This window comes from Schistocerca piceifrons, chromosome X (assembly GCF_021461385.2).
Source record: "Schistocerca piceifrons isolate TAMUIC-IGC-003096 chromosome X, iqSchPice1.1, whole genome shotgun sequence".
In the NCBI taxonomy this organism is placed as follows: Eukaryota; Metazoa; Arthropoda; class Insecta; order Orthoptera; family Acrididae; genus Schistocerca; species Schistocerca piceifrons.
Window position 1 is genome coordinate 253,288,645 of NC_060149.1, and position 24,036 is coordinate 253,312,680.

Below are 24,036 nucleotides of genomic sequence, written 5' to 3' on the forward strand. Positions count from 1 at the left end.
GACTTTGTACTGAGTTCTGTCATTGACTATTACAGAAGGAATGGTACAACAGCAGACCTAATTCACTAAGTTGGACTGTTAGTCATTGGAGCACACAACTGCCTTTGCTATATGCCCAAGGCTATCACATGCAAAGATAGCTATCAGCAATACAGGTGCGTCTGGAAGATTACCAAATTTTTGGTCCACTGGTGACAGTACCTTGGGAAGAACGAACATAAACTCTCCTGACGACAACATCAACACACCAGTTTATTTTTGAGGGAGCCTCCTGCAGATACCATGGAAATGTGCAACACTATATTTGCCACAAGAGATGCCAGCCTCACTGACAGAGGGGCGAGTATTGCCATCAACAGCACTGCAATCATGGGCATTACTTTGCATCTGTGAAACATGTGCCCACCGAGTCCTGAGCAGATATACTTCTGTTGGTATGTCTTTAGGATGCCACCCGGTTGCTATGCAGCAGTTCAGTTTGCTGAGGCAAACAAGGATCTACTCATCACAGCAGCCAGCAGTTGCATTCACCATATGAACATGAAGATCACGCCTCTGCAGCCACAACAAACTGCCAGCCAACAGCTATGAGTCTCATCATCTCTGACATTGGCCTCCATGAACTCTGGGCAACAGGGCTTGGTATTTACTGATTTTGTTTAAGGACACTTGTCCTCCTCCTAGTCTGTCCACACTTAGACTTGTGCTATGTGGTCTGAACAGGGCATACTGCTTCAAGATTTTGTATCTTTATCAAAAACTCTAAGAGAGAGCCATTTAGTGTCAAGTATACATCAAGACAATTAATTCACTGTGTTCCATTTATCTTGCATCTTGCAACACCAGACGACTTTAGTTGTCAATCATTTTGTTTGTACTGATCAAAATAAAGCACCTTTGGTTTTATAGCTACCTGAGAATCTCATCTTGTGTTGTGCACCCACATAAGGTCACTATATTTCTGGCAATGAGGATAGAAGGTTTCAAAGTTTTCATCACTACAGTTAATGGTAACCAGTTTTTAAATGCAACAGACAATATTTCTGGCAGTTTCGAGTACAGTCAGTGCTACCAGGGCATTTTTCCAAAACTTGGTGCAATTGGTAGTGCCATTACCAGTGACACTAATTATGTTTTCTCATTCCATTCTGGCAAAACAGCAACATGAATTGTTGATGCAACTACTACTTTTTGTGCAGCAACTTAGCGAAAACACGAGCTCATTCTGAACAAGTTGTCCCGCCTGGATGTGGTCCTACACTAGGCAAGGATGATGTTGCCCCTGCCATTTCAAACATTCAATGAGGAAATGGAACCACAGTGAGCCTTTATTACATGGCTGGAGCACCACTTTGTGGCCTGCAATATTCGGGGTGACAATCGCCAACGTGTCTTTTTACTAGCTTACTCACTTGCAAAAGCCTACCAAACCCTGCAACAAAGTAACCAAGGTGTAAATCCTTGTACCCTACCATATGATTTATTACAGGCCCAACTAACTGCCTATTATGCTTCATGCAGCAATTTTCGTGTGCATATTCAACCTTCAGAAGCGTCTTTCATGACACTACAGGACTCTCTACCAGTCTTTATTTTGTGTACACAAACTCAAAACCCTAAGCACTTCAGCTGCCACAGGGTTGATATTCACCCTTTAGGCACAACAAATTTACAAATTTCTGCTACAAGGTGTTCTCACACTACTCACTCAAGATACTTCAATTACCCTGTGGCATCATTTCAGGCAAATTATTCTTTTCAGGACGGATTACCTCATAATCATTTTCCGTATTAATTACAAAACTGTTTCTTGTGACCAACATGCATGTAAGCTTCGTAGACTCCTCCACTCCTTTCTATATTGGCATTGCTCCACTATCCGCTGACTCACCTGACCATCTGTCGTGCGTCAGTGAGCAGGTCTCGCAAGGGTTTTTGACTACAGGAATGACATCTTGATAGCACTATCACTCCTGTCTGCAGATGATGCTCCGCCCACACCTCCAATTGAACTGCCGACCTTACGGGATTCTCTTTTTTAGGATGTGGATCCAGCAATGAGCAAGTGTCATATGTTTGACTCGAATAGCCTTCCGGAACTGCACAGCATCCTGGTGCACCCTTCTCACATGTTAGTGGCATTAATTTCAGTGACAAATGGTGGTAAGATGACATCTTCATGTATTGATACTACATTTAAAGGACTGCAGCAGGTGCTTCACAGTACTGAGGATGAGGGAGAATATTCTTTGATAGTGGTAAGCAGCTCTCATGGCACAGGGCCATGTCTTGTCTCTGCCTCCTTCAGTCAGCATCCATCAAATGGACCACAGACATTGTGTCTGGACCAGCCAGGTTCTGACGGATATACAATGTATTGCCAGCATCTCACAGTACAGTTTCAAGAATCCCCTCTCCATGCATCAGTCTCTGCAAGTTCCAGGCCTAGCTATCACATGACATCACAACCTGGATACACTAGCCAGTGACCTGCACTTGTCTGGTCTCTCATGTGTTGCTCTGCAGAGCCACCTACGCTTCTCACATCAATCAGTTGGTCTTCATCCGAGAGTGGGAAGATGTATCATGCTCTTGCACTGTTTTCAGACAGGTGAGACCATCATGCCACAGAGTCCACTACCTGCGACACACCAGCATGGTCGACTCTCCAAAATTCTTCAGCTTGGTGGAAATCCTATCAAGTCTGGGACCTCTTGGATCACGCAGGGTCACCACCATTCCTCACTGGAACAACCTACGAGGGCCACTAGCAGGACTTCCCTGGCTCTGTTGTTGCTCCCTCGTGGAAGTTCACATGTAAAAAGGTGGCCTGTGATGAACCACATCTCCATTGCTGACAGAGATCGGTCTTTCCATAATGACAATATTTTCTCCTTCTTCTCTTTCTTATTCTCTTTGCAGATCTGCTCCAGATAGTTCCATCCATGCCTGCTCCAATTCTTGCTGCTACACAGAAGCTATCCACTGGTATCTGGAAGATTATGCCTGACCTTGGGTCCAGGACCCTGAGGACAAGGACACAGTCACTGGACAACATCTATGATGACTCAAGGTGCTTCCTCCAAGTGGACACTCCATTGGCTTTACAGTCTGCATCATCATGATGACACTGCCATATCTTCCCACAGGGGAGGGGGGCAGGGGCAGGGGCAGGGGCAGGGGCAGGGGCAGGGGCAGGGGCAGGGGCAGGGGCAGGGTCAGGGTCAGGGTCAGGGTCAGGGTCAGGGGCTGTCATCACCCAACATCAAAACAGCTCTGTCATCTCTCCCCTACAGGAGGAAGAATGCTATGTATCCAGACTATTATCTGCTTGCTGGCAACACTACCTCAGGGAGATCAAACATAAACTTTCTAGAAGACACCATCAACACACTGATTTATTACTGAGGGAACCTACAGCAGCTGCCACAGAAATGTGTGCTGCTAGATGTGTCTTGCGAAGTGCCAGCCTCACTGACAGCAGCACGAGAATCACCATCAACAGCGCCACAATCAGGTGCACTATTTTGTAGCCACGAGCAACATGCCCACCAAGAGCTGAGCAGAAGTCCTTCCAGTGCAAGTGATATTACACAGTCCACTCACATTAGTGTGACCAGGGTATACATTAGACAATAACAGCACTCACACATGGCAGGTGGTAGTACTAGAAGTGGAGTGTATATATAGTGTATTGGAGTGCCATGGAAAACAGTGTAATCATTGCCATCATGCGGAAATGGATAGATTTACCTGATGTCCAAAAGGGCATGATCGTCGACTTTCAGGCCAAGGGTGGAAGCATTTCTGAAACGGCTAAGTTTGTAAACTGTTTGCATGCACTATCATTAAAGTATACCATGTACGATCAAATGGCGCTATCCAAAATCGATACTAAGGTAAATGTGGTGAACAACAGGCCATAAACAACAGGGGCAAACAATGTCTACAGAGATGTGTATAGGTAAACAAATATGCAACTGTTGAGCATCTGACCATCCAGATGAACCAAGGGGGCTACAAACACTGTCTCCTCAATGACCTTTCAGTGGATGTTGCTGCATATGGGCCTCTACAGCAGGCACCTGGTTCATGCACCCATTCTGACCGTTGTTCATCAGTGATGCAGACTAGAATTTGCATGCCAATACTGCAATTGGACATCCACTGAGTAGCAACAGGTGGCCTTTTCATTCAGATGACTCACATTTTATGCCCCATCGGACAGAAGGCAAACACCCTGCAACAATCACTGCAAGGGTCCAGGACTATGGAGAGAGTGTTATGGTCTGGGGAATGTTTTTGTGTTATTCTCCGAGTGTTCTTGTCATTTTGGAAGACACAATGGAACAACACAAGTATGTTTCTACCCTTGGGGAGCATGTCCATCCATGGATGCAATTTATTTTTTCCTTGACACAATGGCATCTACCAGCAGGACAATCCAAGGTATCACTCAGTGCAAACTGTACGTGGACGGTTTGAAGAGCACTACGATGTGTTTACTGTATCCCCTGGCCACCAAACTCCCTGGATTTATGCCCAATCAAAAACCTGTGGGACCAACTCGACCAGGCTGTTCACAACATGGATCGTGAAACCGAGAAACCCAGTGCAACTGGGCACAGTACAGGAGTTGGCATGGCTCCATGTACATGTCAGTACCTTCCAGAACCTCACTGACTCTCTTCCTGCACACCTCACAGCAATCCGTATTGCAAAAGATTGTTATTCGGGCTTTTGACAGGTGGTCACAATAATGTGACTGGACAGTGTAATTCTTTCCTTATCATGGCTAATAAATGCAATTCAATTTACTACTCATTATTGGTGATGTTTCTTCACAGAAAATACTGCAGCAAATTAGCATATATTTATAAAGTTCACTTAATATACCAATAATCATTATGATTCCATAACACATTGAAACCTATCACTTCTACAAAGCACTGTACTGTACCGTTCTGTTAATAGATGCCCTTGCTGGCCGTGCATGACACAGTCAACTCTAATTGTATTAATGTTAGACAAAGATCTGCCAAAAATGGCACATCACTCACTGGAAATGAAAACAACTGAAAAAATAAAATAATAATTTTTTAAAAAAGGTCAAAACTACCACAAATTCAATGTACGAGTATGTAGAATCATCACATTGTTTGAACAAGATTTAGATCACTCAAAAAGAGATCAGAGTCAACAATCATCATGTTTTCAGTATTTTATTGCTTTCAGTTGAACAGCTGACACAGAAATTGTAGTCATTACCAACTGACCAGGAAGTCATCAGTTCAACTCCCCGCACTTACCGTTTTGCCAAGTGTGATAGTTAAGAGTATTTAATAAAACTGAAGAGTAAATTAACTTAGTGCAATAAGTACAGACTAATACTGTTTATAGGTAAGAATAATAGAACATGCACTGATAGTAAAACATAACGCATATGGTTTTACAGAATCATTCAGGCAGACTCTTACCATCTACTTAATACTCTCACATGCATTTTCATGAATGTAATCCAAGTTTCTTTTCTGGCAACTACTAGGCAAAATAAATGTGCATGCACAAAAGTATCTTTCATATTGCAGAAGATGTGTGTGTTTTAAATGCTTTTACAACAATTTCCAACCAAGACATTATCATGACAACATTCAAAGAGCCTGCCTGAATTACAATACAAAACAATATGTGTTGTTGCTGCTGCTGCTGCTGCTGTTCATCATCTTCTTCTTCTTCTTCTTCTTCTCCTCCTCCTCCTCCTCCTCCTCCTCCTCCTCCTCCTCCTCCCTTTCTCTTTTTCCTTTTTCTGTTGTCTTCAGTCCAAAAACTGGTTTAATGCAGCTCTCCTTTGTAAGCCTCTTCATCTCTGAATAAATACTGCAGCCTACATCCATTTGAACCTGCTTACTGTATCCATGCCTAGTTCAATCTCTATAATTTCTACTTCCCAAACTTCCTTCCAACACTAAATTGATGACTTCATGATTTCTCAGAATCCTATCTACCAATCCCTTCTTTTAGTAAAGTTGAGGCACAAATTACTTTTCTCCCCAATTCTGTTTAGTACTTTCTCATTAAATACATCAGAGCTGGTCATGGTGTGCCAAGGGCTCAGGCTGTCTTGGCTTTGCTCAGTTCTTCTTGAAAGTACCCAATACAGTGCAAAATGTGGTTTAGTACTGTGGTGTGGCATTTATCAGGTGGTGCAACTCTCTTCAGTTCAGCAGAATCAGTACTGTTTACCCTTTGCTATTTGTTTGTGGTATGAAGGGCGTTCACAGTTCCAGTGGCTGTTGGCACAAAATCATTTAAAAATGAATGGGAATGACAGAAGAGAGGGATAAGAATTCTCAGTACATATTATTCAGTCACACAAGTGATGGGTATTGAAAATTTGCTATTAAATGACATTACACTACCATGCAGAAAGAATTTAAGGATTTAGTTGTCAATGAAAGAGCAAAAACTTACATCAACAGATGTGATATACTGTTATACACATCAATAAGCAGTTTGTGCTAAATTTGCAGGCATGCAGTACATGAAGAATTTGGTGGTACGGATAGCAGACTTTCCGAAGTTGCATGCATTATTCCACTGTTGGTTGCAAAAGTTTTTGATGGAACTACACAAAGTGTACGGAGACTTTATATACTGCTGCAAAGTATGTTGGTTAAGGGAATGATTTTTCACTTTTAAACTCACTACTATTGAATTTAAGGAGGAAAAAGTATTGCACGAACGAAACTTAGTACAACCAGAATGGATTGCAAACCTCGTATTTTAAGTGGACGCAACAGCACACTGCGCAAAGAAGGGCACTGCAAGGTGAGAAACAACTTCTTCTGATTTGATTGAGAAGCACTTAAAAAGAAAATTGCATTGTAGAAGGGACACATTCTGATGAACACAGGCCAGTTCCTTAAGGTCACCTGCATCAAAGAAAATGTGAGGTTTGAAGAATTCATTGGGGCTTTGAAAAAATTACGAGGATAGTATCCTAAACGTTTTGAGGACACTGCCAATCTTACCTCCATTTTTGGGACTGTTTGCCATTTCAGTTGAAAGTGCCCCTGTGCACATGCAGGTGTAACTGATTGATCCCATTTTAAAGGTGTATCCTTTTACATTAAAACTGTCTAGGATGTCTACACTGCTTTTGTCAGGTAGTTTCCATGTCTCCACAATGAGGCTGCAAAATTGCTACAATATTTTGATCAACATTTGTGTATGTGAAAGATCTTTTTCAGTTATGAAACTAAATAAGTCATGATTACATGGCAACTTGAGAATGCAAAAATCTGGAACTGTCCAAGTCTGTCCATATGCTGACAGTTTGTACCAGATAAAAATTATATCATCTCTTCAACACACGAAACATAATTAAATAATACCGAAAATTTGCTTTGTCTGTAATTATGTTGTTGAGAAACATGAAATATAAAACCAAGTCATATTCAGTCTGACTGCATTGCCATTTAAATGTGGCACAATCGCAGTTCCCCCTCGCGTTGTGTGGTGGTGCGGGAAATGTGCAGTGAGGATCAGGCTATGGCACTCCTGCCAGTGCATGGTTCACAAACAAAATTCTTGGCCACCCCAGAATTACATGATTTATCCAGCTAATTTTCAGTGTTCTTCTGCAACACAGCATTTCAAAAGTGGCTATTTTCTTCTAGACTGAAGAGCTTACAGTCTACATTTCACTTCCGTACAAGGCTACACTTCAAATATCTTCAAAGAAAACTTCCTAAGACATGTTAAGAAATTCCTCTTTTCCAGAAATTCTTTCCTTGTTATAGCCAGTCTGCATTTTATATCCTCTCTACGGTCAGCTATCATCAGTTACTTTGGTGCCCAAATAACAAAACCCATCTACTACTGTTAGTTTATTTTTACCAATCTAATTCCCTCAGCAACACCTGATTTCATTTAACTGCATTTCGTTACCCTTGTTTTGCTTTTGTTGGTGCTTATCTTATGTCCCCCTTTTAAGGCACTGTCCGTTCAGTAAAATAATCATAAGAAAACCTTAGTGTTCCTCCTCCTGCCATTGAGTAGACTGAATAATCAACCTTTAATGTTCTTCACCTTTCTGCCATGATGTAAAGGGATTAATTTATTATTATAATTTTTGAATAAGTCAGAGTAATCCCACATTGGTATGCTAACAACAAATGTATCCACCGGTTTTATCAAAGTTGCCGTAAAAATGGCCCCCAGCTGATTTACAGCTTGAAAACTATAATATGCAGTTGTTTTCCATGTAGTACACGCCTTTTGTGGCATGAGAAAAAAAGAAAAAAAATTGCTGCAACTTAATATGGAATCGAACCTCTGCTCCTTTGTGTAGAAAATCAACAAGCTGACCATTCAGCTAAAGTGATGACTAGAAAACATTTCCCTGTTAAGGGACTATGTTGTGTATCTATTGCTAATAGCACCATACTACTACTACTTCTTGTGGTGTTTTTTTTTTTTTTTCCAGAAAAGCATTTGTGTCTTCTTGGAACATGTCTAGAATACAGACAGGAGCACTTTTGTATAATATTTCAAGTAGTGATTTCTTCCCCATGTTATCAATGTAATGTAAAAATGACATGTTGCATTTCACTCACATCATTGCTGTAGCAGACTTTAACTCTCGCTGTGATTTACCATCACCACTTTTCATGTTGTCATATGCACATATAGTAGCAGTGCAACTATATAAAACTTTAAGTATTACTTTATAAACCAACTCACCTAGTCCTGGCCTTGAATAAGGATAAATTAGGTAACTGTTCATAGACAAACTACCAGCAGATAACTAAGGCTGGGCTTACATGAATATGACTATTTTCACACTCACTAAGTTGCAGCAGATATCAAGAACAAATTTTTAACATATAAAATACTGTGTTTGGTTCAGTGCAATTTCATAATACTTATAGATGTAGTAAATCTGTGGTGGGGTGTGGCTGTAGATTTTGCTCCCACAAATTGAAGTTAATTATTTTAGCCAAATGAGTAAACCAATTATACTTAAGTTTTCTTCTTCATGAGCACTTTGAAGTTTGTGATGGGAATTGTGCCTTTATATTCCCAAAGAAGGTTTAAAACAGTTGAATACATTTCCTAAGATGGGAAAATAAGCAAAAAGTCCTAGAAATTCTTGATTTCGTCACACAATTTTAAAATAATCATAAATTTTATGTCAAAGGAATGACAAAGAAGGTGTGAGTAATACATCCTCTGGAAAGAATTTATGTCTGACATTCACAAAAGACTAAATCTGAAACAAAGTGAGGTGGTGAAGTGGTTACAACACTGGTCTAACATTTGGGAAAAGTGTGGTACAAACTTTTATCTTGTTATCCACATTTAGGTTTTCTGTGGTTTCTTCAAATAAATTGAAATGAAAGGCAGGACAGATCCTTTGAAAACAAAATGGCAGATGCCTTCCCCATCCTTGTCTGATCTAAGTTTTTGCTCCATTTCTAATGGCCTAACTGTCAATAGAACGTTACACTCTACTCTTCCTTCTCATGATAAGACATCTGGGAATTTCTTCAGCTGTTCTTAGGTATGATGCATCAATTAATTCTGCATAGTCCACATCCAAGATACATTCACAGTATTTACTGGAGAGCAAATACTGACTGTGTCTGCAGTAGTGCCCTGGGTGTATCAAAGCAAATCCTCTGGGACCATTAATTAAAATAAAGTACAGTGTGGAATATAAACACTGTAAGGAAAAGATAGATTGTTACTTACTGTGAAGATGACCAGTGAAGTTGCAGACAGGCACAATGGAAAGACACACAGTATCTTTCAGCCACAGCCTTCATCAGAAAAAGTAAAAACACACACATATTCATTCACACAACCAAGTACACATCACGCACACATGACCGCCACCACCTCCAGCACCTTGAACCGAGCTACGAGAGGTGGCAGTCATGTGTGCATGATGTGTGCTTTGTTGTGTGAATGAATGCTTGTGCGTTTATCTTTCTTTTTCTGATAAAGGCTGTGGGTGAAAGCTAATGTGGCAATGTCTTTTAATTGTGCCTGTCTGCAACTTCACGTCATCTTCGTGGTAAGCAGCAATCTATCTTTTCCTTACATTGTTGATATTCCAACCTGGTGTTTCCATTGTTTAAAGTACAGTGAGGGCAGGGAGACAATGGCTTCAGACAGATAAACTAGACTGCAGTTGGCTGAGACAGTTAGTAGCCTAAATATTGATGGCAAAATGGGGATTTGCATGCCACTCATCAGTAAACCATTCAAAGCTGGACTGGAGCTGTCAGTTCAGCTATTCAAACCCTCCAACGACAATATGGAATTAATCTGGACAAAAGAAATGAACTTTGTGAATACAAGATCAACAATTTGCAGAATTACTTTACTGTACTGATGATAACAACGGTGAGAGCTGACTTAATCCTGATGCTGTTATGTCCATTTCACTCTACCACAATAGTATAGTGCCTCGAAGTCTCAAGGAACTTAAGACTTTCCTGTGGTTTGTGACAGATGTACTAATGGATTATAGTAATATCTATGATGGTGTGATTAGTCTAAAGGTTCTTTTATTTTTACAATACTCTTTTTGCTCATCATTTCCCTTATTTGTGTAGATTTTTTTATGATATCATCTGGCAACATACACACTGAAGAGCCAAAGAAACTAGAACACCTGCCTAATATTGTGTAGGGCCCCCTCGAGTACATAGAAGTGCTGCAACACAATGTGGCATGGACTTGATTAATGTCCGAAGTAGTGCTGGTGGAAACTGACAGCATGAATCCTGCAGGGGCTGTCCATAAATCCGTAAGAACACGACAGTGTGGAGATCTCTTCTGAACAGTATGTTGCTAGGCATCCCAGATATGCTCAATAGTGTTCATCTCAAGGAAGTTTGGTGGCCAGCAGAAGTGTTGCTGGAACCACCCTGCAGCAGTTCTGGATGTGTCGGGTGTCACACTGTCCTGCTGGAATTGCCCAAGTCCGTCAGAATGCACAATAGCATGAATGGATGCAGATGATCAGACAGGATGCTCACATACCTGTCACCTGTCAAGAGTCATATCTATACATATCAGGGCTCCCATATCACTCCAACTGCACACACCCCACACCACTAAAGTGCTTCCACCAGCTTGAACAGTCCCCTGCTGACATGCAAGGTCCATGGATTCATGAAGTTGTCTCCATACCCGAACACGTCCATCTGCTCCATACAATTTGAAATGAGACTTGTCCAACCAGGCAACATGTTTCCAGTCATCAACACTCCAATGTCAGTGTTGATGGGCTCAGGCATGGTGCAAAGCTTTGTGTCGTGCAGTCATCAAGGATACACGAGTGGGCCTTCAGCTCCAGAAGCCAATATCGATGATGTTTCGTTGAATGGTTCGTACGTTGACATTTGTTGATGGGCCAGCATTGAAATCTGCAGCAATTTTTGGAGGGGTTGCACTTTTATCACGCTAAACAATTCTCTTCAGTCATCGTCAGTCCCATTCTTGCGGGACCTTTTTCCGGCCAAAGCGATGTCGGAGATTTGATGTCTTACCAGATTCCTGATATTCACAGTGCACTCGAGAAATGGTCGTATGGGAAAATCCTTACTTCATCGCCACCTCAGAGATGCTGTGTCCCATCGCTCATGCACTGACTATAAAACCACATTCAAACTCACTTAAATCTTGATAGCCTGCCATTGTAGCAGCAGTAATCGATGTAACAACTGCACCAGATACTTGTCTTGTGTTGTCGGCCGCAGCACCGTATTCTGCCTGTCTACATCTCTCTGTATTTGAATATGCATGCCTATACCAGTTTCTTTGGTGCTTCAGTGTATTACAGTTCTGTTTTTAATTCTTGGGGTTAATGAAACGTTCCTAGCAAAAAGGGAGCAGTAACTAAAATTATTCAACACATTCTTTTACTAGCAGGGCTAGTACACTGCCTGCATATCTCATGTACCTTTGAGTTATCGGTGCCATATAAGCCTCATATACAGGGTGTCTCACGAGGAATGGTCAATATTCAGAGATATAACAGGAATGCTCGTTTGAAGCAAAAAACTTCACACACACGTATGCTCTAGTCTGAATGATTTCCAAGATAGAATTCTTTTAACGCACATTTGTGTCTTGGCTAGTGGTAGGCACATGTGCCTTACCCTCCCAACCTCTTTCATGTTTTGTTCTAACCCAACCAATGTGCAATTGTCTATGATATGTTGTGAGTGAAGTAGTGCAAGGGATTGTGAGGGTATCAAACAGAACCATCAGTTAACTGTGTACATGCACTGGCTAGAATGACACACATCTAACACACCTACACTAATGAAGAATGTGCAGATATGGTGTAAGTTTATAGCTTTTGCAGTGGTAATGGTCCTGCTGCTATCAAACAATACTGTTGGTACTGTTCGACACGTCAAATTCCTGATCACAGAGTGTTTACCAGAGTTTTCAGTGCACTGCATGAAACAAATATTCTTCCAAATTCCCAGTTTTCTTCGGAACATGTAGTTCAGCAATCTGGGCAGGAGCAGCAACACATTGCTGAGATGGTGCAGCGTTGTCCCCCTACCACAGTAAGGTGACATTCTGCCTGTATCAATGTCCCACGAACACATGTATGGCAAACATTACATGCAAAAAACTTGTACTCATTTCATGTACAGCATGTCCACAATTTCACATCGGTAACAACGCCACACAACTTGAATTTCATCACTGGTTAAATGACAATTGTCATTAGCTTCCATTAATACTATTCATTAGTGATGTCACATTTACACATAATGGAATCAGCAACACATGTAATAATCACTGATGGTCACAGGAAAATCCACAGGCTACAGTGGAAATCAGTTTCCAAGACCATTTTTAATCAATATTTGAGACAGCATGACCAGTAACATTTTGATAGGTCCAGTCATTTTAGAAGAGCAAATGAGTTAGCAAAATTACCCACATTTGTTGGAAAAATCATTTAATGAACACTTGGAGGATGTTCCTTTGGCAAAGTGAACTACAACATACTTCCAGCACAATGGAGGCACTCCACACTTTACCAGATGTGGGAGGGAACATCTCAATTGCACTTACCCTAATCATTGGATTGGTCACAACAGTACAATTACCTTGCCACCAAGACTGGCAGACAGTGCTGCCCTCATTAGGGAATGTGCAGAGGCACTCAGACAAGCAATATAACATTTTCTCCCAAGAGTGCACAAATGCACTGAGGTCGACAGTGGAATATTCGAAGATAAGCTTGCACAGGATAGAGTAGTACAGAGAGCTGCATCAAACCAGTCTCAGGACTGAAGACCACAACAACAACAACAACAAGTTAAAAATATGTATTTTTCAATTGATACTTACTAAAATGCATGTTGTAATGTTTACTAACTGTTGTACATGTGCACACGTCTGTACCTGACAATGTATTAAATAATACAGGAAATGAATAACAATGTAAACTGAATATGTTCTGTTTCGGAAACCCTTCGGAGTAGGGCACATGTCCATATGAATTTATGAATTTTTTGCTTCTAATGATTTTTTTCCTGTCATCCCTGAATATTGTCCATTCCTCCTGGGACACTCTGTATGCAATTAAATCTGCACTGGCAGTTTTACTGTTCTAATAAATGTACAATTCTGTTAAATTCAGCAAGTAGTTTACTATTATTATTATTATTATTATTATTATTATTATTATTATTATTACTACTACTAACATATCATACAAGCAGTTATTTCAGAATTTTTGGTTTTGAAATAATTCTGCTGTTAAGCATTACAGACATGTACAGTTCCAGGTTCTGCACTGTGTCATGTTCTCTCTACAGCTTATTCTGACAACACCTTTGTGTTTGTTGCAAGTCATCAACTTTCTGAAATACTGTTCAATACATTATTTGAATTGGTCATTTGGCACTCACTGAGTTGCTATAGATTTCCGGCAACAAGCTTCCAGTCTGGAAATTATGAATAATATTTTATTAAATTTCCCATACTTTGTTTTAATATGTGCCTCCATTTATTCAGACAAGTCTCAAATCAGTTCTGAAGTTCGCAGACAATGGGGAAAGTTAAGGAGGAGGGAGGTTATGGGTGAATAAACAGATGGTAATTGGTTTTCAATTGAATTTCTTATCTCAAGATTCAAAATTTCTGAAATGTTATTTATAGAAACTTCAGTGTATCTGAACTGTCGACATCAACATATAAAGTGATGAAATGACAAATCACATACGCAATAGCTTGTCATTACTAAAAGTAATCAGCAACAGAAGTACTACTGAATAGCATTTTTGAAAAAATTGTTAAAATCTGGTCCCTGCAGAAAAAGACAACATAATCAATCCAGTAAATTCCATAATAGACTAACTGTATAAACTTCCTTCTCCCCAGCACACTGTTAACTTATACAATGCTATTTACCATAGAGTCTGAAGGATTTTAATACAGTGTAATGGACTGCTACAAGCTACAACTATGGTCCCCTTCCCCTCACAAGGTGCCAAACTGCTACGTGCTTCAAAAAAAAAAAAAAGTAAGTTACATAAGCAAGTATGCATTTGTAGTTACCATAATTGTCATCTACAGTTTCCACTATCTGGAGCACATATTAACTCCCTAATTGTCTCCTCTCCCATCTCTCTTCATGTAGCATATACTTCAAAATATCTAATGTATACAAGGAGGTAGATGCAGCACAAAACTGCATGGGCATATTACCAATTCCACTACTACATAAATAAACATTATAAGCTGCAAAGATTACAAACCTATACCCCAATTCATGAGGCAAAATACTTTTGTTGGTTCTTTTAGTACAACACAGTTTAATTACTTAGTTTCAATTTACTACTCCATCCAACGTTGTCTAATATGTTACTAACATCAGTGAGTTATCATGAGGCTGAGGCAGTTTTAGTGGTTAACAAGTCATGTTTGTACTGAACAAGTTCACAGTGGTGATGAATGTGAGAGTGGACATTGCAATTAGCAAGTAATAATGGCAATTTTTATAGCAACTAGAAAATGAAATTTTCTGATTGGTGCGAAAAAATTTTTCTTGTCATTCAACCTACATTTTTGAAATACCTGTTCACAACTTTTCCAACATAACAGTCTGTTTTAAATGAAAGTACTTACCTTCTCATTGCGTATGTCATCTGGATGGATAGATGCTGGTTTTTCCATTGCAACAAGACTAAGGATTTGTAGTAAATGATTCTGCATAACATCACGAATTATTCCAAACTCATCAAAGTAGCCACCTCTTCCCTGTGTGCCAAATGGCTCCTTGAAGCTTATCAAGACAGAAGCAACACATTCCCTGTTCCAAGTAGGACTGAAAATTCTATTGCCAAACCTGTTGACAGAAGTGAAAAAAGAATGAAAAGTATTCGCCATTTTGCAATCTGTATTTTACAGATGAGTCAAACAATTATAAAAATTTCCTGGGAAACAATTAAAACATAAAAAATAACCTCTGCTAATAGATATTCTACTATAAAAAAAGTTTTTAAAAAGTAATTTAAAATTCAGGGCCAAAACAGCTGCACAATGAAGCAATTATTGTACAGAAGTGTGTAACTTGTAGTACATAATTAATAGTGGTGACAAATGGTTAAAATCTGTGACAAACTGAATCACAGCACTGGTGCAAAACTAGTATTTTATGCAGGCATCATGAGTTAATAGATACTTCTGTGTTATGCCATCAAATCAAAGAGGAGTGAGCATGTCCAAAATTAATTTTAAATATAACTTGTATACACAACTATGTCCTGTTTTGTTTTCTTCCTCACAGTTGGGTTTCGCAGAAGGGAAAGTCTTTCCTTCTCATCCCATCCGGTAGGTCTCCTCTGACCCCGGGTTCTGGGCAACACTCCCGAACTCTCACCATTTCCTAAATCTCACCCGTTCTTTTCCTTCATCCCTCTTCTTTCACTTGCACCCTTCTGTCAGGGGAAGGAGCCACTGGTTCCGAAAGCTTGCAAATTTCACTAACTTTATATGTGTGTCCTCCTGTCGACACTATGTGAGTACATTTTTTGTCTATCCAATTACATCATTTCTTCCAAAATTGATTATTTTTGTTGATCTATTAGACTGTCACAGTTGTGATGTATAATTGCAGAGTGTGACATTCTGTTTAGCTTTGCACCTTTCCTAGTATCCTCATGTGATGTATTTTTCTTTAAGATTATGGCTAATTGTTTGTTGTGTAATTTATATCATAGGCATGTTTCACGTATGGGAATGGATTATGTATGGCGCTAGAAAGTGATTAACCACCTGGAGAGACATCTGCTAGTCACTGGTCTTTGAGAATTACACACATGCAGAGACATAGGTTGGGCAGAAAAAAAGCAGTGAGCTGTGGAACACACTGTCAAAGAATAAATGAGACCAATAAAGGAAAAATAATAATAAAGTGATCATCATGATCTCACAACCAATATCATGGTATGTTGTTGAATTATAACTGTACAAATGGAAAAGCATCTTTCACTGTCCTTTTAGTGGTAAGGAAAGCAGTCTTTCTAACTGATAGAAACTGCTCAAGTTCAAACACCAATTTCAAAGTGGTAACGTATTCAGCTTTTTAAAATAATCTCCACTGATTAAAGTATGGGTGACTGCTGAGCATGATTTTTGCTGAATCTTAATAGTGAATATCAGATTGTAAATTACCCCTGAATAGACAATAGAAATTTTGATTCAGTTGATAAAGTGGTAGAATTGTTTTTATTTTTATCCATTTTCAAGATCCAAATATCACCCAGTGAATTAAATGTAGATTCATTTCGCAACTTGTGGCTCAGTAAGCCATGTCACACTGTAAAGATTTAGAGTAGTAAATTTCCCGAGTCTGTGAAGTTTCTAAAAAAATAGTGTATTAATTTTTCTTGTAAAAGTTGCTTGACCCCAACCAATTTTTGTTATTTTATTTACAGGAATGTTGGTCATTTAATGTATACAAATGTCTTTCTTCTATCTGGAAACGAAGGACCTTGAATGAGATCATACAAAGAACTTCCCATTTCTTATTTGAATATCATTCTATAAAACTGGTCACAGGCTTATTAACAGCAAAGTGAAATAGCAATTACTTTATTAACAACAATTATGTGCCTGATTAATCTTTGACAACAAAAGCTAATCAAAAAGGTTTTTCAAAAGCGTTTTTAACATTAGCACCTGAGTGAGAAAACTGAAGTGCGTTTTCATAGGTTGGGTATTTTGTGATAATTTATTTACTTATCATATGGCATACATTAAGTGATTTTAACCACAAGAATAGTTAGCCATATACAAATATTACTAAATTACTATGTATAAATGTTTCGTCACAGCTCTGCAGCATAATATAACAGAGCTAACAATAGCTACAGGCGAATATCAAGGTCTATTATATAGTTCATTACACCATTTGCCATTGCCAGGAAATCTTCGAAAGGACCCTTGTATCCATGTGTAATGTGAGCAACTGTCTGTCATTCCCCACCAGTCACAAGATGGTGGTGAAGATTTGCCCCACTTGTGGAAAGTGTCTGCACATCTTCCATGGCTCATTTGGATGTGATTCAGGGTAGTACAAATTGCCTGAGATTGGTCAAATCCAGAGGGTTTCTCCTGGCTGCAGGACAGTTTTATGCAATGTGGAGGACAGTTCTGTTGCCAACACTGTTTCCATTCACTGATGGCATTGAATTAATTCTCAGTTAAGAATTATGACTGTGATAAGAGCTGGACGTCATCAACTTTTTTGCTCCACAGGGAATAAATTGGGGGTTCAATATGAGAAGGTCAGGGTTATCAACAATCTCCTGGTATTCACATAATAGTGCACTCTTCTGTCTCATTATCAGGAGGGGAATGTCAGTCAAGATAGATAACCAGTATGTGGGAGTAGATTGATTTACCCACTAACAATATACATGGATTCGTTTATGTTGTACATCTATCTTTTTCACATATGGACACAGACGAACAGTGCTCTGCTGCTGAGTGCACCAATCCGAGTACTGATACTCAGAGAGTGTCTGCTGACAATCCCCAACTAGTGCCACTCATGGACAATGTTATCTATGCTCTTGTGATTAGCAGGTGTTTGCATCAAGGGCTGTTTAAAAGAGCATGTCCTCTCTAATATGAGTCCAAGATATTCTGGATGTGTGTTACGATGAAGTTTGACTCCCTCAACATAGACATCAAGGGTTCTGTGTGCAAATCTACTGGACAGGTGGAAACGTGCAACTTCTGTTTTATTTGAGTTAGTTTGTAACCTCCACTGATGGAATTATTGGCTTATGGTGTCTAGATCAGAAGGTAGTATTTCTTTAGTTATTTTGAAAGTTTTGTGTTGGGTAGCTATTGCCCAGTCACCCACATAGGCAAATTATGTGAACTGTTTTGAAGAAATATCAGATATACATTAATTTTACATGTTCTTCCACCTAACATGTTGTGAATTAGTCTTGTTGTCCATCTGCATGGAACACAAGGTGAAATGAATTTGTCAAAAGACACGGTTCATTTCAGGGCCCTCCAACTATAAACTTAAAACACATTATTAAGACATTTGATAAAAATAAAACTATGCAACCAATTGCAATTATGGCTAATGCCTATTAGACTTTCATCTGTTATCTCTCTCTGTTCCTATTATCCAGCACAGAAGGGAAAGAACAAATGTTTCCATATTTGAATGAGATTGAACAGTCCATGCATTTATTAAAAAAAATTAAAAGGAAAATGTATTAATCCATTCATGAACAGCAAATAATTGCTTGGGAATACGGTTACAGAACACACCTAAAATGTCAATGATGTGTCATGATAAAGCATCACTGATGCTTTAAGATGAGGAAGAAAATACAGTAAAAACATTCATTTGCACAGACTTGAAAGAAATTAAAGAATTACATGAGCTGTAGCATAAGAGGTTTTGAATACAAAGGTGTCCTAGTTTTACATATTAAATAACACTGACTGAGACAAAATGGTCTGAGTGATTATAATCAAAGCATTATATTTGACTCATTCTCTATTGTATATATATATCAGGAAAGAAGCAAACGTTGGTTGCAAAAGCTAGAATTTTGTGTGTTTGTTTGTGTGTCTATCGACCTGCCAGCACTTTCGTTTGGTAAGTCACATCATCTTTGATATATATAATCTGTGTGTGTGTGTGTGTGTGTGTGTGTGTGTGTGTGTGTGTGTGTGTGTGTATGTGTGTGTGTGTGTGTGTGTGATGCACTATTTTCTTTTAGTTATTTTAACTTAATGGGCTGCATAAGGACTGTATTTTAATATTAGTTATACAGCATGGACAAAATAAAACTGGCCTAGAAAATATTTATAATATTGACATGGGACTGACCCTTGCTAATGAACAGGAGAACTGTCCATCACAGAAAATGCTGAAAATTGTGATTTTGATGGAACAATCAGCTGCTGTCACATGCACATCTCCCACGTACTTTGCTATTTCATTACATATGAGTGAGTGAGAGGAGCAGACATGTTTAACGACCAGTTGAATCCAACATAAAGTGGTGTTCACAATAAAACAGTGCATTTTCATTGTGAAGAATAATTTGTGCAGAATGTGTGCTGAACTGTTTGCACAATAGTTTAAGACTATACGTGTTTTGACAAAACCTCCAGCAAAGCCTGAAACACAAAACTTAAGTGGAAAAATGACATAAAATGGGCTCTTTAATTAATAAAAAACCATAACTTTCAAAAAACTGTTCTGAGTCTTACTGTAAATATTCTCCAGGACAGTTTTGTTTTGCCCACCTTGCATGACATGGTGACTGTGCTAACAGCATCCAAAGACTGGGAAGAATATCTCTCGATTTTTTGATTATTGGTTGACAAATTATATTAAAACAGCATTACAATTAAATTTGCAAAAACACACATTGTTGTAGTAAAATCAAAGTCTGAAGATATATTATAAAGGAGAAGAATGACCCAAACAAGATTCTTGCAGTTACAGATTGTTCAGTATTTAGAAATAAAAAACAATGAAAAGTTTTCCTTGACTCTGTTGATTTGTGCCATGTTGGACCCTGAACTGTAAAGCTGTGACCAGATTACTGCAAAGTAAAACTGATTGACTGTGGGATGAGAAATGTCTGGAGCAATTTATGCCAATTACAAAAGAAATTATGTACCTCAGATTATTTGGACACACACATTCAACAACAGCTTTCTATTTAGCAATAGATGCATGTGGATATAGGATCAATTGTGAAGTGTTCCAATAATGGCATTAAGATGATAAATTATATCAAAAGGGTATTGCTTTTGTGATTCCATAGCTGTCTTGACACTCTCTCACACTTTGAAGCTTCTGATGAAATGTAAAATCACACAGTAGGCTGATACATTGGGCCTTCTGTTTACAAGACTTAAATTTTAAAACAGACTATATGATAACAGAGGATAATTGTGCATCTGATGCAGTGTTGAGACTACCAATGAGCATGAACAATTAGCTGTAACGTAGAGGACATGAGAGAGTGTTTAAGGTTTCTATTTAATTATGAACAATAATTAAATATACTGTGAATAACACATCAAAAAAACAAAGGACAGACCCACGACTCACAGCAGCTGAGCACTGCAAGTAATAAAGAGGAATGTAGAAAATTGCGACCATATATCTGGGTGTCTTCGTTTAATAAAAACCAATTTGACATACTGAGATTGAGACTTTGTATTCAAACAGATATGGTGCAACACCTGTGGCAGATATGGTAATTTTAGCCAAAATAAATGTATGTATCATATTGCAAAATTTTATTTTTGCAAGGAAATCAACAAATAAGGGGGAATGAAAATGGTAAAAACTACTGTAATTTATCAAAAAACAAAGACACTGCTGAGGGCTTAAACGTCTTAATCAAATGCATCTTCTCATTTCTAGTGGATCAGTCCCTCCAACCAATCACCTAGTGCATCTCATCCTACATAAAACATACCATCCAATACGCGGGGAATCACAAATCCATTCACAAAGCTACTCACAACCCTTCAAGTAACATACACTGTGACCTTCTCTGTATCCCAGCTCACATACATATAATGTCTCCTTTGTACATGATCTTCCTTTATAAGCAGCAAAGTTTCTGCCTTTTTGAAGTCATGGCTTGCAATCAGATCACCACATAGGCCAGTCGGATACTCAGTTCAATTCTTGTTTCCCTCTTCTTTCTATATCAGCCCCTATTTATTACTTTATTCCTTCCTTCCATCATTTTCTTCTCACTGCTTGCTTTTTAAGTTATGAGTTACCCAAGAAAATTATGCCATAAGCAATAATGAGTGGTAATATGCACAGCATGATGAAATGTTGATTTGTTTACTAGCAAAACTAGCAATTATACGAAAAGCAAAACTTGTTGAATTTGTTGTTTGAGTATCTCAGTTATATGTTTCTTCCAGTTCACGTTTTCATCAGTATCTACATCTAAAAATATGGAACATTCTATGATATGTAATTACTCCTCTCCCTGTACTACACTAATTGGCAGTGTTAGTCTACTTCTTGTGCTTAACTTTAATATCCTTTTTTCCCAATCTGAGTGATCTCTGAGCCTCTATGACATCTTTTACTAAATCTTTACTTCTTTGCACTTCACGGATCCCGTTTAACACAGGTTCAACAATGTCCAGTCACATTAATATGACCACCTGTCAAAAACCTGAATAACCACTTTTTTGTATCATGGGACATGCATGCAGAGTCAGTGTCATTCTGGAAGGTACCAAGAAGGATGTGGAGCTATGCTGACTCTATTGCCATGGCCACCTGTTGGCTGAGGATCCATGGCACAAACAGCCTGAACAATGTGGTCCCACAGATTCTCAATTGGGTTTAAATCAGCGTAGTTTGGTGGTGATGGAAATACAGTAACCTCATCCTAGATCTCTTAGAACCACAAATGTACATTGCAAGCCGTTTGACACATTACATTGCCCTGCTGGTAAATGGCATCATGCCAAGGAGAAATGGACCACATGTGGGGATGGACATGGTCTCCAAAGGTAGATGCATACTTGTTTTGATTCACTGTGCCTTCCAGAATGATGAGATCACCCAGAGAATACCACAAACACGTTCCCCAGATCATAACGCTCCCTCCTAGTTGCAGGGTGTTTGCTTTCAGACGTTCCACATCCGACACACCAATGGCCATTTGTCCAACAGAGCATAAAACATTACTCATCTGATAAGACAACCTGTTGTCACCGAGTGGATGTCCAGTTGTGGTGTTGGGGTGCAAATTTCGGCCTTCAGCACCAGTAAACAGCAGTCAGCGTGGGTGCAGCTGATGCAGGGGCCCATATGCAGCAATGTTTGCTGAACAGTCATTGAGGAGATACTGTTGTTGCCCCTTGGTTAATTTGTGTGGTCAGTTACTCAATAGTTGCACATCTGTTCACACACACACATCGCTGCAGCTGTCATGCACCCATCATCTATGGTCCATGGTGCACCAGAGCTGCCTCGGCACCAGTTTTGGATATTGTCATTTTCTTATGCTTGGTAAAGAACAGTTTACAGACTTAGCCATTTCGGAAGTGGTTCCAACCTTGGCCTGAAAGCCAGTGATCATGATCATGCCCTTTTGGACGTCAGATAAATTGTTCAGTTTCCACATTATGACAATGGCTGCACTGTTTTCCGCATTCACCCGACACACTTTATATATCCTCTGCTGCTAGTGCTGCCACCTGTTGTCTGTGATTGGGTTGTTGTATGTTAATGTCAAACACAGGCGGTGATCACATTAATGTGACTGTACTGTGTAAATGACCCATTTTCCCCCTCTCACCTTTTCCTTCATTCCCATTTCTTTCCTCTTTTCTCACTTGAAATGGGAAACTGTGATCCTGACAGTTAGAAGTACTCTATATATTTATTTGTATGTCTTTCTATTGGCTGTAACGGGAGCTGCACCTCCTAAAGATATGTGATATCTTTATTAAATTGTAATATTTGCATATACGTGAATAAAAAAAGGGTTTTTTCACTCCCTAAGATTTATTTCAGCCAAATATTCAAATTGTTAATATTCTGTAGTGAATTAAGTGTAACAAAGATATGGTAATGGTATATGGTACAGTGCGTGTGTCAGACACCTAATGCACAGTTCTGGAGTTCAATCTCAAGTCAGTCCTAATATTATTTTCTGTCACTTATCACTCATTTCACCTCTGACAGTTTGAATGTTAATGTATAAAATGCCAACCTGCATCACAAGTTGGAGTCTACATTGAACTATGTGACACCAACAGCTTTCTGGGAATGTCAGTTCAAAGGACAGAGGAAGGTAAGGTCATACCACCTATAATAGCACCCAGGCACACGTGCTGCTAGAGCGACTACAGCACGCATCTGGGATAATGCCTTGCCTCTGCTGTGAGAATTCTCTAAGTCTGTTATCAGTCTCTGACGTCATCTAGTGTACACATTGCTATTTGAATAATGATCCTGGTAAGACGTCAGTCAGTCTGCAACACGCCATGCCGTCGCACATATCATGTTTACTGCTGGCATCCTACGATCTACAAAACAGTTGTAGACGTTGAGACTTATTATAACATGCATGTTGATCCTGCCAAAACAATCGATGTTCTACATGGACCAACAGTTTTCCATGCTGGACGTCTCGATTTTTCACTGACTGACACTGCTGTCGAAGTTGGTCAAGCTTGGCTGACTGTCAATATTGTTCACATCGATTCTGCACTACACTCTTTTGCAATGGGTTTGGAGAACTTTCCTGCCTATGATGTAATCACTTATTCTATTAGTAAAGCAACTTCATGTTCGAATCAATCTTCAGGTTGGTGACAGCTTTATTTTATATTATACAGTGGAAATTATTTTCTGTCAAACATTACATTAAACTTGTCACGATAACATGCTGATAAAACCCATGATAGAAAAACATATGTCTTTCAGAGCAATTTTTGTACTATTTA

General features: G+C 39.1%; 1 protein-coding gene across 5 annotated transcripts in view; it reads right to left on the reverse strand.

Annotated features, from left to right (window-relative positions):
• LOC124723194 (glucose-6-phosphate 1-dehydrogenase) overlaps nt 1-24,036 on the reverse strand; it is a 303,988-nt gene that overhangs the window by 18,359 nt on the left and 261,593 nt on the right. For all 5 annotated transcript variants that reach the window (XM_047248384.1, XM_047248386.1, XM_047248385.1 and 2 more), the window contains one exon: nt 15,175-15,394. In XM_047248384.1, coding sequence (XP_047104340.1) covers nt 15,175-15,394 — 220 coding nt within the window. The remainder of the gene's footprint in view (nt 1-15,174; nt 15,395-24,036) is intronic.